Source organism: Anomaloglossus baeobatrachus, chromosome 1 (genome assembly GCF_048569485.1).
Source record: "Anomaloglossus baeobatrachus isolate aAnoBae1 chromosome 1, aAnoBae1.hap1, whole genome shotgun sequence".
Classification (NCBI taxonomy): Eukaryota; Metazoa; Chordata; class Amphibia; order Anura; family Aromobatidae; genus Anomaloglossus; species Anomaloglossus baeobatrachus.
In genome coordinates this window covers 476264450-476279060 of record NC_134353.1, presented here as the reverse complement: position 1 = coordinate 476279060, position 14611 = coordinate 476264450, and the positions used below count along the sequence as shown (strand labels likewise).

The following is a 14611-nucleotide window of genomic DNA, read 5'->3' as shown; positions in this document are numbered from 1 at the left end:
TTCCTATAAAATCCATGCTCTAATAACTCATAAATAGTCTTTATATAACAATCCCCTTATTCTAATGCTGTGAAATACTCTCTACCACTCAGAGTCACAGTGTAACCTAGAATTACCAACATTAATATCTGAATGGCTATGATAAATATTGAGTTTTATTCTTACAGGCTTCAGATAGAATCAGAGCCATCACTGAAAAATATGACAAGAAGAAAAATGTAAGTAGAAAGTAAATAAAAATGAAAATCAATTTAGGACTCCACAGAGCGGTATATCAAAAATGTTTAGGAGTAAATGGAGAAATAATACATACAAACTAAGGATGTGTTCACATGTACTGTAATCATCCATTACAACGGATCTTCCAGAGGTCCGTTAGCAAAATTATATCTGCCAGATCCATTTTTTAACCTGGGAGTCTACGGAGAACAGATCCGTTAATGGATTTATGTTTATCTTCCATTTGTAATGGATCCACTACAATCTCAATAAAAACGGATGGCTAAATACCAATCAGTTAACGGACTCATTCTCGATAGACTCCAATGTTAAAAAAATGAACAAAAAAGTTGTGTTTGCACAACTTTCCTCCCATTATATCTTTGCAGGATTTGTTCTAACTAGTGATGGGTGGACCCGGACTGTAAACGTCTGGATCCGCACGGGTTCAAAAGTACCCGAACCCAGGCATGGAGTTCTCACAGAACTCCGGGTACCTATCCAAATATGGAGACTCAGGTAATGAAAAAAAAGGAAGAATAAAGAAAACAAGGGAAATGCAGATGCATTATACTTACCAGTGTCCCGTGCGGCTGTAACGCTACTTCAGGGGCCACTCATTATCCTTCATACATATGCACTGCTTTCCCCACCCACCAACAGTCATGGTGTCCCTGATTGGTACCAGTCAGACACCCACCCTGTGTAACAGCGTGCCTAACTGCTTTTTTCAGAGACACTGTGTGCAGTACCGATAGTGCACAAATAAATAATTTAAAAAAAAACGGCATAGGGTCTCCCCATATTGTGATACCCAGCACAAATAAAGCATACTGCTTCAGGCTGCAGCCCCCAGCCCTGCATTTATCTTGGCTGTGTATCAAAATAAGAGAAACTGCATGCGGCTTTTTTAAAATTATTTAAATAAATTATTTTAAAATCGGCGTGCGGTACCCCCCAATTTTGATATGCAGCTATGATAAAGCCAGCTGGGATCTGTTTTTTTCAGGCTGGGGAGGACTCATAGTTATTGTCCTCCTCCCAACCTCAAAATAGCAACCTGCAGTCAGTAGGATTGTCGCATCCATTGGATCCATCAGATGTGACAATCCCGGAACTTTACCCAGCTCATCCTGATTGCCCTAGTGCGGTGGCAATTGTTGTAGTAAGGGGTTAATGACAGCTCACAGCTTATTTTAAATGAGCTTTGAATCAGAGAAGATAGCAGCATTTCTGGACTGTGTTGATATATGGCTTCTTCTTTCTGTTATAGAGCTTTATATTGTATTTGTGGATTGCACAGAATGTTCACAATGATCTCTGAATTATGTCTGTTTTTAATACAGCACTGCCTGAGGCCTGTAGATTAAAGCCATCCAATGCTGACCTTTGGCAGGGCCAGTGTCAGCATCCGGTGAACCCGGGCAAGTGCATGGACAGCCTGGGGGGGCCCACTAGCCACAGTCAGTTCTGAGGGGGCCGCCGTGTTCTTATCAGAAATCAGACCAGAACACTTTAATGGCTGCTGACCCTTCAAATTCGTACTTGCACCCAGCATTCACTGATGAACGCTGCGTGCAGGTGCATTGAAGTTCATCTGTGGGCAGAGCTAACAAGCGGTGTGCTGTGCTCCCATCCTAAAGATAAATAGCAGCCGCAGCGCAGCATCAACCAACATCCCCAGTACAGTGTTTGGACCCGTGTTTAATGCGAAACGGCCGTCGTCCGTGAGGGATGCTGCACCTGATTCCTTCACTGCCTTTTTAATATGCACCATTTAATTTAATAAAAAAGGAAAGTTTTTACCGGAGATTCGGTGTGCCGCTGGACTTTTTTTCTACACGGTTCCTCTTACCTACAGCTATCCTGCTTCATCAGCGAGCACTCAGGACCGGAGCCTTAATAAGGGAATACTGCTGCTAATCCGCTCCTCCCCAGGATTGTGAACAGGTCGTATATTGGTCAGTGCAGAACCACATCTAGTTTTTGCACACAGTGTATGCCCCCCAAGCTGTTTGGGCCCCTTTACCTGAGCTGCATGTTCCCACCCCCCTGAGCTGCATGTGCCCCCTGAGCTGTATGCGCCGCTCTGAACTGTATGTGCCCCCATACTGACCTCTCAGGTCTATATCAGCCACTCCTGAGCTGTATGTGCTAGCTGGAGCTGTATGGCCTCCCCCTAAGCTATGGGTCCCCCAGAGCAGTATGTGTGGCCCTCCAGAGCTGTATGTGTGGCCCCCAGAGCTGTATATGCATCCCCCAGAGCTGTATGTGCTCCCTCCAGAATTGTATGTGTCCCTACAGAGATTTATGCCCCCCAGAGCTGTATGTGTGGTGTCGCGGGCGGAGGAGGGGACGCTGCGCTCACCCACTGCTCGGGTCCGGCTACTGCTGCTGCTGCTCGGTGGTGGTTTGAGGGGTGGGCCGGATCCCGGGGACTCGAGCGGCGTTCCTCGCCCGTGAGTGAAAGGGGGGTGGTGTGTGGTTTGGGGATATTGTCCGTGATGCCACCCACGGTTGTGGTGAAGGTGTGACACCACCACTGCTCTGGACGGGGATCCCGGAAGCGATGACAGGGAGCAGCTTGGATGTTGGTTCTCCCCTCCGTGGGTAGGGGGGTTGGTTGTCCCGGGGCCCCGGGGAGGGTTAGGGATGACAGGCGGGTTACGGGGCCTGGTGAGGTGCAGGGTCGCGGGGGCAGCGCTGTGCCGCATGGCACGGTGGTACTCACTCAGCCAGTAATTTACACGGAGTCTCTGGTCAAACAAACGGCTGGATGGACGGGTCCCACAGGCGGCTGCGGTTGTTCTCCTCCCGGTAGGTTGATAGTGACTGCCTTTCCCTGCACCTGTGTTGTGTTTAGGGTTCCAGTGGCTTCCCACCGGTAACCCGCTCCCCAGCTTGGATGGATGCTGAGGGAGCCCCTTTTGCCCGCAGGCTCTGGCCCTGGGAACTGTAGCCTTGGCGGTGACCGTGTTTCCCTTTACGGTGTGAGCTGTTGCCTTCAATCGGGTCTTGACTGCTTTTATAGCCGCGGGCTACATGCGGCTAGACGCCATCAGTCCCCCTTAATCTTTTCCTGGCTCCTCCTCTACAGGGGCGGGGTTTCAGTTTTCGTGCCTCCACTACTCGGGAAGACACTCAAGCGGGGACTTTTCGCGCCCAAACTGGCGGCTTCTCAAGATTTTCTGCAATTTTCACAAGGCGCACCTCTACCAGACGGCAGAGCGGTAAGATCCTGTTCGTGACGCCGAGTTGTCGCGGGCGGAGGAGGGGACGCTGTGCTCAACCACTGCTCGGGTCCGGCTATTGCTGCTGCTGCTCGGTGGTGGCCCGAGCGGTGGGCCGGATCCCGGGGTCTCGAGCGGCGTTCCTCGCCCGTGAGTGAAAGGGGGGTGGTGTGTGGTTTGGGGATATTGTCCGTGACGCCACCCACGGTTGTGGTGAAGTTGTGACACCACCGCTGCTCTGGACGGGGATCCCGGGAGTGATGACAGAGAGCAACTTGGATGTTGGTTCTCCCCTCCGTGGGTAGGGGGGTTGGTTGTCCCGGGGCCCCGGGGAGGGTTAGGGATGACAAGCGGGTTACGGGACCTGGTGAGGTGCAGGGTCGCGGGGGCAGCGCTGTGCCGCATGGCATGGTGGTACTCACTCAGCCAGTAATTTACACGGAGTCTCTGGTCAAACAAACGGCTGGATGGACGGGTCCCACAGGCGGCTGCGGTTGTTCTCCTCCCGGTAGGTTGATGGTGACTGCCTTTCCCTGCACCTGTGTTGTGTTTACAGTTCCAGTGGCTTCCCACCGGTAACCCGCTCCCCAGCTTGGATGGATGCTGAGGGAGCCCCTTTTGCCCGCAGGCTCTGGCCCTGGGAACTGTAGCCTTGGCGGTGACCGTGTTTCCCTTTACGGTGTGAGCTGTTGCCTTCAATCGGGTCTTGACTGCTGGGAAACCCTGGAGGTTCCCTTCGCTAACGGATTTGACCGGTTTTACGGCGACTCCTAGCCTAGTCAGGGTCCGTAGGCCCTGCCGAATGGTGCTGGCTTCTCTTCGCTCCCCGATCCGGTACCGTCGGGCCACCGCCCGTCCCCGGTCCTTACGGTTCGCTCTAATCAGCCTCTCCTGCAGACGGTCACCACCGTCTGCCAACCTTGCTGTATGTGCCCGGGCCACGCACCCGGACACAGTCAGGCTGCTCCTCTACCACTTCACTTCTCTCACTCTCAAAACTAACTGACTCCTTTTCCCACCTCCAGGACTGTCGAATGGTGCTGGCTTCTCTTCGCTCCCCGATCCGGTACCGTCGGGCCACCGCCCGTCCCCGGTCCTTACGGTTCGCTCTAATCAGCCTCTCCTGCAGACGGTCACCACCGTCTGCCAACCTTGCTGTATGTGCCTGGGCCACGCACCCGGACACAGTCAGGCTGCTCCTCTACCACTTCACTTCTCTCACTCTCAAAACTAACTGACTCCTTTTCCCGCCTCCAGGACTGTGAACTCCTCGGTGAGCGGGGCCAACCACCTGGCCCACCCCCTGGTTTGGACATCAGCCCCTGGAGGGAGGCAACAAGGATTTCTGTTTGACTTCGGTGTGCCTAGCCGGGGTGTGGGGTGTGTTGTTGCAGTACCTGTGACATCCTGGCTTGTCCAGGGCACCACATGTGGCCCTTCAGACCTGTATGTGCGCACTCCCAGAAATGTATTGGTCCCCCAGAGCTGCGTGTGCGACACACAGCTGTATGAGCCCCCAGAGCTGCATGAGCCGCCCCAGAGCTATATGTGCTCCCAAAGCTGTATGTGCCTCCAGAGCTCTGTGCCACCCACCCCAGTAATGTGTGTGCCCCCAGAGCTATATGCCACCCCAGTAATATGTATGCCCCTCAGTAACATGTATGTCCCTCAGTAACATATATGCCCCCCAGTAATGTGTATGCCCCTCAGAAATATGTATACCCCCAGTAATGTGTATCCCTGTCAGTAATGTGTATGCCCGCCCAGTAATGTGTATGCCCGCCCAGTAATGTGTATGCCCCTATATGCCCCCCATTAATGTGTATGTCACCAGTAATGTCTATGCCCCAGCCCCTCCTCCTGTGATGTATATACTGTAGCCCCAGCCTCCCCTGTGATGTATACACTGTATGCCCCAGCCCCTCCTGTGATGTATATACTGTAGCCGCCAGCCTGCCCTATGATGTATGGCCTCCAGTAATGTCTATGCCCCAAGCCCCTTCTGTGATTTATATACTGTAGCCCCACGCCTACCGTGTGATGTACAGTATATTCTGTAGCCTCAGCCCCTCCTGTGATGTATACACTGTAGCCCACAGCACCCTGTGATGTATATACTGTAGCCTGCTGCCTCTGCTGTGATGAATATACTGTAGCCCCCAGCCCCTCTTGTGATGTATATACTGTAGGCCACAGCCCATCCTGGGATTTATATACTGTAGCCCCCAGCCCCTCCTGTGATGTATATACTGTAAGCCACAGCCCCTCCTGTGATGTATATATAGCAGTCTCAGTGTGCACAGTGTGCGGCCATGTCTGTTAGTGAAGGCCATAATGCAGCACGGCCCACACAGCCACATACCAAGGAGGAGCTTGATGGACACAAGCGAGGAATTGAGTGAAGCTGCTGCTGGCTTCACCATTTTAAAAATATCTCTAATATATTGGTGTGTTCATATCTATGTATGTCAGTGTTTATGGCTGTGTCTATATTTTGTGTTTTTCTATGTATTTTTGTGAATTCGTCTTCAAATATGTATATGTATGTATGCCTGTATGTGTACATATCTGTGTACGTGTCTTTGTGTGCATGGGGCCCACTGAGTCTCTTTTGGTCCAGGGCACATGAGAACCTGGAGCCGGCCTTGATATTTAGTGTACACTGTTTCTTTTTTCAAGCTGCTCACTATGCACTATAAAAAAATAGGTTAACTTTGTTTAATTTGTTACTAATGTGCAAATAACAAATACAAGTGCATCTCAATAAATTAGAATATCATCAAAAAGCTGATTTATTTCAGTAATTCAATACCAAAAGTGAAATGCATATATTATATAGAGTCATTACACACAGAGTGATCTATTTCAAGTGTTTCTTTCTGTTAATGTTGATGATTATGGCTTACAGCCAATGAAAACCCCAAAGTCATAATATCAGAAAATTAGAATAATTACCACACAAAAGACCTGCAAAGGCTTCCTAAGCATTTCAAATGGTCTCTTAGTCTGGTTCAGTAAGCAATACAATCGTGAGGAAGACTGCTGACTTGACAGATGTCCAGAAGGCAGTCATTGACACACTCCACAAGGAGGGTAAAGCCTGCTTTACACCATACGATCCAGCATACGATATCGTATGCGATCGTACCCGCCCCCATCGTATGTGCGGCACGTTCAATTTGTTGAACGTGTCGCACAAACGAGTAACTCCACGTCACACGTACTTACCCGTCCATACGACCTCGATGTGGGCGGCGAACAACCACTTCCTCGAGTGGTAGGGACGTTCGGCGTCACATTGACGTCACGCGGCAGCCGGCCAATAGAAGCGGAGGGGCGGAGCTGAGCTGGACGTAAACATCCCGCCCACCTCCTTCCTTCCGCATTGCCGGCGGGAGATGCGGGACGCAGGTAAGCTGCTGTTCATCGTTCCTGGGGTGTCACACACAGCGATGTGTGCTACCCCGGGTACGAAAAACAACCTGACGTTCAATTTTTAGGAATTGAACAACGTGCATGCGATGAACGTTTTACCATCTGTTTTCTATGGGATGAAAAAAGGACCAGTTTACATATATATTTATCTGAACCCTCTTTTTCTTGGAGACCACTGTGCCATAGACGCATCAGGTATGGTGAATATTTTATTTATTCATGTTAGGCTCTTATATAGCGCTATTAATTCCACAGCGCTTTACAGACATGATCATCGCTGCCCTCATTGGGGCTCACAATCTAAATTCCCTATCAGTATGTCTTTGGAGTGTGGGAGAAAAACATATAGCACAGAGGAAACCCACGTAAAAATGGGGAGAAGATACAAACTCCTTGCAAATGTTGTCCTTGGCGAGATTTGAACCCTGGACCCCAGTGCTGCAAGACTGTAGTGCTAACCACTGAGCTGCCATGCTACCATATAGTGATTGTTCTGTTATTTTAAAGAGATTGTCTCACGTTTTTATCATTGGAGAGCACAGCTCATCTGCCTCCCAACATCCTGCTGTCAGATTCTGAAAATTGACAGTCCAGACTGGTGGGTAGGTTGAACCTTTCACTTGATCTGTGCACTCTCCATTGTTGCTACCTGAGGCAGATTCATAGATGAAGCCCAGGGATACTGAGTAGAATTGGGCGAATATTATTATTTATTATTATAGCGCCATTTATTCCATGGCGCTTTACAAGTGAAAGAGGGTATACGTACAACAATCATTAACAGTACAAAATAGACTGGTATAGGAGGAGAGAGGACCCTGCCCGCGAGGGCTCACAGTCTATAGGGAATGGGTGATGGTACAATAGGTGAGGACAGAGCTGGTTGCGCAGTGGTGTACTGGACTGAGGGTTATTGTAGGTTGTAAGCTTGTTGGAAGAGGTGGGTCTTGAGGTTCCTCTTGAAGCTTTCCACGGTAGGGGAGAGTCTGATATGCTGAGGTAGAGCGTTCCAGAGTATGGGGCAGGCACGGGAGAAATCTTGTACGCGGTTGTGGGAAGAGGAGATAAGAGAGGAGTAGAGAAGGAGATCTTGTGAGGATCTGAGGTTGCGTGCAGGTAGGTACCGGTAGACTAGGTCACAGATGTAGGGAGGAGACAGGTTATGGATGGCTTTGTATGTCATGGTTAATGCTTTGAACTGGAGTCGTTGGGCGATGGGAAGCCAGTGGAGGGATTGGCAAAGTGGCAAGGCTGGGGAATAGCGAGGGGAAAGGTGGATTAAGCGGGCCGTAGAGTTTAGGATAGATTGGAGGGGTGCAAGAGTGTTGGAAGGGAGGCCAGAGAGCAGGAGATTGCAGTAGTCGAGGCGGGAGATGATGAGGGCATGCACTAATGTTTATGCTATTGTGAATAGTGAAATATTCAGGTTGGGATTATGATATCAGAATACCCAGTACTATTCCAGTATTCATCACGACTAATGAATCTAATGCAAGTCAATGGGGAACCCAAGCTCTTGAATATTTCACAGAAAAATGCTCAGGTTCCCCATTGAATTTCATTAGATTCATTATTCATGACAAATACTGGAATAGTACTGGGTATTCTGATAGCATAATCCAAACCCAAATATTTCACTATTCGCTCATCTCTAGTACTGAGGCTAGACATATCCAGTTATCTGAATAGATTCAGAGAAGCACTTACAAGCTAAATAGCAAAGAACTGAACAGCAAAGACCAAGGACCTTGCAAGCATGTACTCCTTGCCTATGTGACCTCGGCAATAAGCAAAATTAATAATCCTTCTTTTCTTGGGAATAAAATATATTATTATATCTATAATATTTTAATAAGAAGTAAATTGTAAAGTTACTTATTTTTACAAATACTTTGCAATTTAGATGAGATCGCTTCTATAAAAGTACTCCGACAGCAGGAATTCGAACCCAAGCCACCACTGTCTCAGAAACCATCAGGGTTTACAACAGAAACTATATTGATAAAAGCATATATTTTCAGTTGTTGAGACTATAGCAGGACCTTTGGTGATATCACAGTCATGCGGTCATGTGACCATGATGTAACTAAAGATCCTGTACCTTGCAGGAGTCTACAAGAATTGAAAAACAGGAGAGTTAAGGCTACTTTACATGCTGTGACATCGCTAGCGATCTCAGCGATGTGAAATTCTAGATCGCAAGTGCGATCTTTTGAGATCGCACCTGTGTCATTTTACGCATGTGCGATCTCGACAGATCGCACTTTGCGATCTAGAATTTCACATCGCTAATGAGATCGCTAGTGGTGTTGCAGCATGTAAAGTAGCCTTAAGCTCTCTATTGTGAATGTATGTGTGCAGACATGTATCTGTATGTATGTGCTGTGTTTATACATGTGTGTATGTGCTGTGTGTATACTTGTCTGTATGTATGTTCTTTATCTATACATGTATCTGTAGGTATGTGCTGTGCGTATACATGTCTGTGTATGTATTTTCTCTGAATATGTATGTGCCAATTTGTATGTGCTCTGTATATACATTTGTCTGTATGTATATGTAGCGCCCCACAGGGCCTAAGGGGGTTACTCATCACCAGGCCAGTGGTATTTGGGGTTGCTGCTGTGACTGGCCTGACCCAGCTCCGTGGCCCCGTCAGCTACAGGAAAAGACAAACAGGTGGGTGCAAGGTTGTCTGGTGTAGACGGGGTTGGAAGGAGGGTGAAGGGTCCCTGGGAAGCGTCACCGATGGCAGTGGTGGCTGGGGGTCTCAGCCGCTGACCCCTCCTGCGACTTCTCCTCTCCCAGGAGCGGTGTTGGATGGGGATGGGGGATGCTTTGCAGCGCCACCCGTGGTGGCATGAGGTCACGCATGAAAGCTGTGATTAAAAATCATGGTTATTCCACAAAATATCGATTTCTGAACTCTTCTTGAGGTAAAAAATTAGTATTGTTGTTTCTAAATGATTATGAACTTGTTTTCTTTGCATTATTTGAGATTTGAAAGTAATGCATTTTTTTGTTATTTTGACCATTTCTCATTTTCAGAAGTTTATAGAATAAAAGAACAATTTACATTTTACTCAAAAATAGAGTAAAAATCAGAAAAACTGAGAGTTTGAAAGTGGTCTCTTAATTTTTGTGCTCCTTGCATACATGCATCTGTATGTACGTGCTTTGTATACATATTTGACTGTATGCATATGCTCTGTGTATACATACAGTATATATCTGTATATACTGTGTATATAAATATATATATATATACTGTATATATGTATGTGTCGCGGGCAGGGAGGGTACTCTGCGCTCACCCACTGCTCGGGTCCAGCTGCTGCTGCTCGGTGGTAGCTCGAGCGGTGGGCCGGATCCCGGGGACTCGAGCGGCGCTCCTCGCCCGTGAGTGAAAGGGGGGTGGTGTGTGGTTTGGGGAAATTGTCCGTGACGCCACCCACGGTTGTGGTGAGGTTGTGACACCACCGCTCCTCTGGACGGGGATCCCGGGAGCGATGACAGGGAGCAGCTTGGATGTTGGTTCTCCCCTCCGTGGGTAGGGGGGTTGGTTGTCCCGGGGCCCGGTGAGGGGAGGAATGACAGGTGGGTTACGGGGCCTGGTGAGGTGCAGGGTCGCGGGAGCAGCGCTGTGAAGCACGGCACGGTGGTACTCACTCAGGGAATGAATAATGCAAAGTCTCCGGTAAAACAAACGGCTGGATGGACGGGTCCCACAGACGGCTGCGGTGTTTCTCCTCCCGGTAGGTTGATGGTGACTGCCTTTCCCTGCACCTGTGTTGTGTTTACGGTTCCAATGGCATCCCACCGGTAACCCGCTCCCCAGCTTGGATGGATGCTGAGGGAGCCCCTTTTGCCCGCAGGCTCTGGCCCTGGGAACTGTAGCCTTGGCGGTGACTGTGTTTCCCTTCACGGTGTGAGCTGTTGCCTTCAATCGGGTCTTGACTGCTGGGAAACCCCGGAGGTTCCCTTCGCTAACGGATTTGACCAGTTTTACGGCGACTCCTAGCCTGGTCAGGGTCCGTAGGCCCTGCCGAATGGTGCTGGCTTCTCTTCACTCCCCGATCCGATACCGGCGGGCCACCACCCGTCCCCGGTCCTTACGGTTCGCTCCAATCAGCCTCTCCTGCAGACGGTCACGACCGTCTGCCAACCTTGCTGTATGTGCCCGGGCCACGCACCCGGACACAGTCAGGCTGCTCCTCTACCACTTCACTTCTCCAACTCCAAAACTGATCTGCCTACTTTTCCCGCCTCCAGGACTGTGAACTCCTTGGTGGGCGGGACCAACCGCCTTGCCCACCCCCCTGGTGTGGACATCAGCCCCTGGAGGAAGGCAACAAGGATTTGTGTTTGACCTAGGTGTGCCTAGCTGGGGTGTGGGGTGTGTTGTTGTAGTACCTGTGATGTCCTGGCTTGTCCAGGGCGCCACATATGTGCTCTGTGAATACATATATATCTGTATGTGCTCTGAGTTTACATGTGCCTTTATGTATGTGCTCTGAGTACACATATACCTGTCTGTATGTATGTGTTGTGTGTATACAGGTATGTACAGTGCCTACAAGTAGTATTCAACCCCCTGCAGATTTAGCAGGTTTACACATTCGGAATTAACTTGGCATTGTGACATTTGGACTGTAGATCAGCCTGGAAGTGTGAAATGCACTGCAGCAAAAAAGAATGTTATTTCTTTTTTTTTTTTAAATTGTGAAAAGTTTATTCAGAGGGTCATTTATTATTCAACCCCTCAAACCACCAGAATTCTGTTTGGTTCCCCTAAAGTATTAAGAAGTATTTCAGGCACAAAGAACAATGAGCTTCACATGTTTGGATTAATTATCTCTTTTTCCACCCGTGCCGAGGCCAGGCTTGTCCGAAGAGTCAAGGCTAACCCAAGGACAACAAGGAAGGAGCTCCGGGAAGATCTCATGGCAGTGGGGACATTGGTTTCAGTCAATACCATAAGTAACGTACTCCACCGCAATGGTCTCCGTTCCAGACGAGCCCGTAAGGTACCTTTACTTTCAAAGCGTCATGTCAAGGCTCGTCTACAGTTTGCTCATGATCACTTGGAGGACTCGGAGACAGACTGGTTCAAGGTTCTCTGGTCTGATGAGACCAAGATCGAGATCTTTGGTGCCAACCACACACGTGACGTTTGGAGACTAGATGGCACTGCATACGACCCCAAGAATACCATCCCTACAGTCAACCATGGTGGTGGCAGCATCATGCTGTGGGGCTTTTTCTCAGCCAAGGGGCCTGGCCATCTGGTCCGCATCCATGGGAAGATGGATAGCACGGCCTACCTGGAGATTTTGGCCAAGAACCTCCGCTCCTCCATCAAGGATCTTAAGATGGGTCGTCATTTCATCTTCCTACAAGACAACGACCCAAAGCACACAGCCAAGAAAACCAAGGCCTGGTTCAAGAGGGAAAAAATCAAGGTGTTGCAGTGGCCTAGTCAGTCTCCTGACCTTAACCCAATTGAAAACTTGTGGAAGGACTTATAAAAGATGATTATTAGCTGTAATTGCAAACAAGGGTTATTCCACAAAATATTAAACCTAGGGGTTGAATAATAATTGACCCACACTTTTATGTTGAAAATTTATTAAAATTTAACTGAGCAACATAACTTGTTGGTTTGTAAGATTTATGCATCTGTTAATAAATCCTGCTCTTGTTTGAAGTTTGCAGGCTCTAACTTATTTGCATCTTATCAAACCTGCTAAATCTGCAGGGGGTTGAATACTACTTGTAGGCACTGTATGTGCTCTGTGAATACATTCATGTGCTCTGTATATACATATTCTCTGTGTAAATATGTATGTATATGCTCTATGTATACTTGTATGTATGTGTTATGTGTAAATGTAGCGCCCCACGGGGCAGGTGTTTTAACCTACTCGTTGCCGGGTTGGGGTGCAAATCCTCTGCGTTGTCACGGGGTGGCCTGGCCCGGTTCCGTTGCCCCGAGGCATAGAGGAAGGAGGATTGGAGGGTGGTAGGGAGGATGGAGGTGGTAGTTGGAGGTTAGGAAAGTCTATTAGGATCGTGACGCCACCTGCGGTAAGCCGCCAGGTAATGGCCGCTGCTGCTGTTGCTATCCTCTGGGGCAGATGTCACTGCAGCTGGGATGGTCTTGCTTCTCACAGGAGAAGCTAGGCCCCAGGGATATGCTGATAATTGAATGGAACAATACGTTGGGGGTGCAGGGCTGAGGGCGACGGCAAGCACTGGACGACACAGGTTGGAGTTTCTTTTTACCTTTTACTGGTATTTGGTGTAGTCCAGGATTAAGCGGTCTGGTCAGCCTGGAAGCAGCAGAGGAATTTCTCTATGCCTGGTACTTGTAAGCCTCCTTTTGTGCACAGGTGTAGGTCACTGTGGCCTGAAGCCACGCAGCGTCCCTTTTCTATTTGTGTTTGTGTTCTCCGTATGACGAGTAGCGTGAGCCGGTGCTGGAGCCCACTCTGTAGCAGTGAGCCAGGGCTCTTTCTTGCCACTTCGCCTTTTAAGTGGGCCAGAGGAGGTGAACTGTTCTGCCCTCCGGCGTTACTACTGGACCATTAGCACCCAGGAGCCAGGGACGCCGGTGTCCCGCTCGATGCGCTCGGTCCTGCAGAGCTGTGTAGCAGCTCTCAGACAGTGACCGTTCTCTTTGCTGTATATTAGTGTCTGAGGTCTCACTTCCTGTTGCTCCCTAATCCCTCCTCCAGGTCAGTATGTCCAGAGAGTCTTCCTTCAACACAGGTTATGAGCTCCCACTGCTGGTCCAGAGGAGGAAGTGGTGTTGCATGTTAGTGTGCCTGGCAGAGATATCCCCACTGCTTTCAAGCATGGCATTGGCCCCAGTGATGAGAACAACGCCACTGTGGCTCCCAGGACCACTGGGGTGCCATATATACATGTATGTTCCATGTGTATACATGTATATGAATGTATGTGCTCTGTGTATACATGTTTGTATGTCCTCTATGAATACATGTATGTACAGTACAGACGAAAAGTTTGGACACACCTTCTCATTCAAAGAGTTTTCTTTATTTTCATGACTCTGAAAATTGTAGATTTACATTCAAGGCATCAAAACTATGAATTAACACTTGTGGAATGAAATACTTAACAAAAAAGAGTGAAACAAACTGAAATTATGTCTTATATTCAAGGTTCTTCAAAGTAGCCACCTTTTGCTTTGATTACTGCTTTGCACACTCTTGGCATTCTCTTAATGAGCTTCAAGAGATAGTCACCAGAAATGGTCTTTCAACAGTCTTGAAGGAGTTCCCAGAGATGCTTAGCACGTGTTGGCCCTTTTGCCTTCACTCTGCGGTCCAGCTCACCCCAAACCATCTTGATTGGGTACAGGTCTGGCGACTGTGGAGGCCAGGTCATCACCTTCCTTCTTAGTCAAATAGCCCTTACACAGCCTGGAGGTGTGTTTGGGGTCATTGTCCTGATGAAAAATAAATGATGGTCCAACTAAACGCAAACCGGATGGAATAGCATGCCGCTGCAAGATGCTGTGGTAGCCATGCTGGTTCAGTATGCCTTCAATTTTGAAAAAATCCCCAACAGTGTAACCAGCAAAGCACCCCCACACCATCACACCTCCTGCTCCAGGGAACAAGTCTCTTCTGCTTGTTGCCTGTCCTTAGCAGTGGTTTCCTAGCAGCTATTTTACCATGTAAGCCTGCTACACAAAGTCT

The 14611-nt window shown here is 48.7% G+C and overlaps 1 protein-coding gene across 2 annotated transcripts in view; it reads left to right on the top strand.

Annotated features, from left to right (window-relative positions):
- The window catches only part of OCEL1 (occludin/ELL domain containing 1), a 64342-nt gene that overhangs the window by 38437 nt on the left and 11294 nt on the right, over positions 1–14611 (top strand). For both annotated transcript variants that reach the window (XM_075338228.1, XM_075338222.1), the window contains exon 4: positions 168–218. In XM_075338228.1, the coding sequence (XP_075194343.1) occupies positions 168–218 (51 nt within the window). The remainder of the gene's footprint in view (positions 1–167; positions 219–14611) is intronic.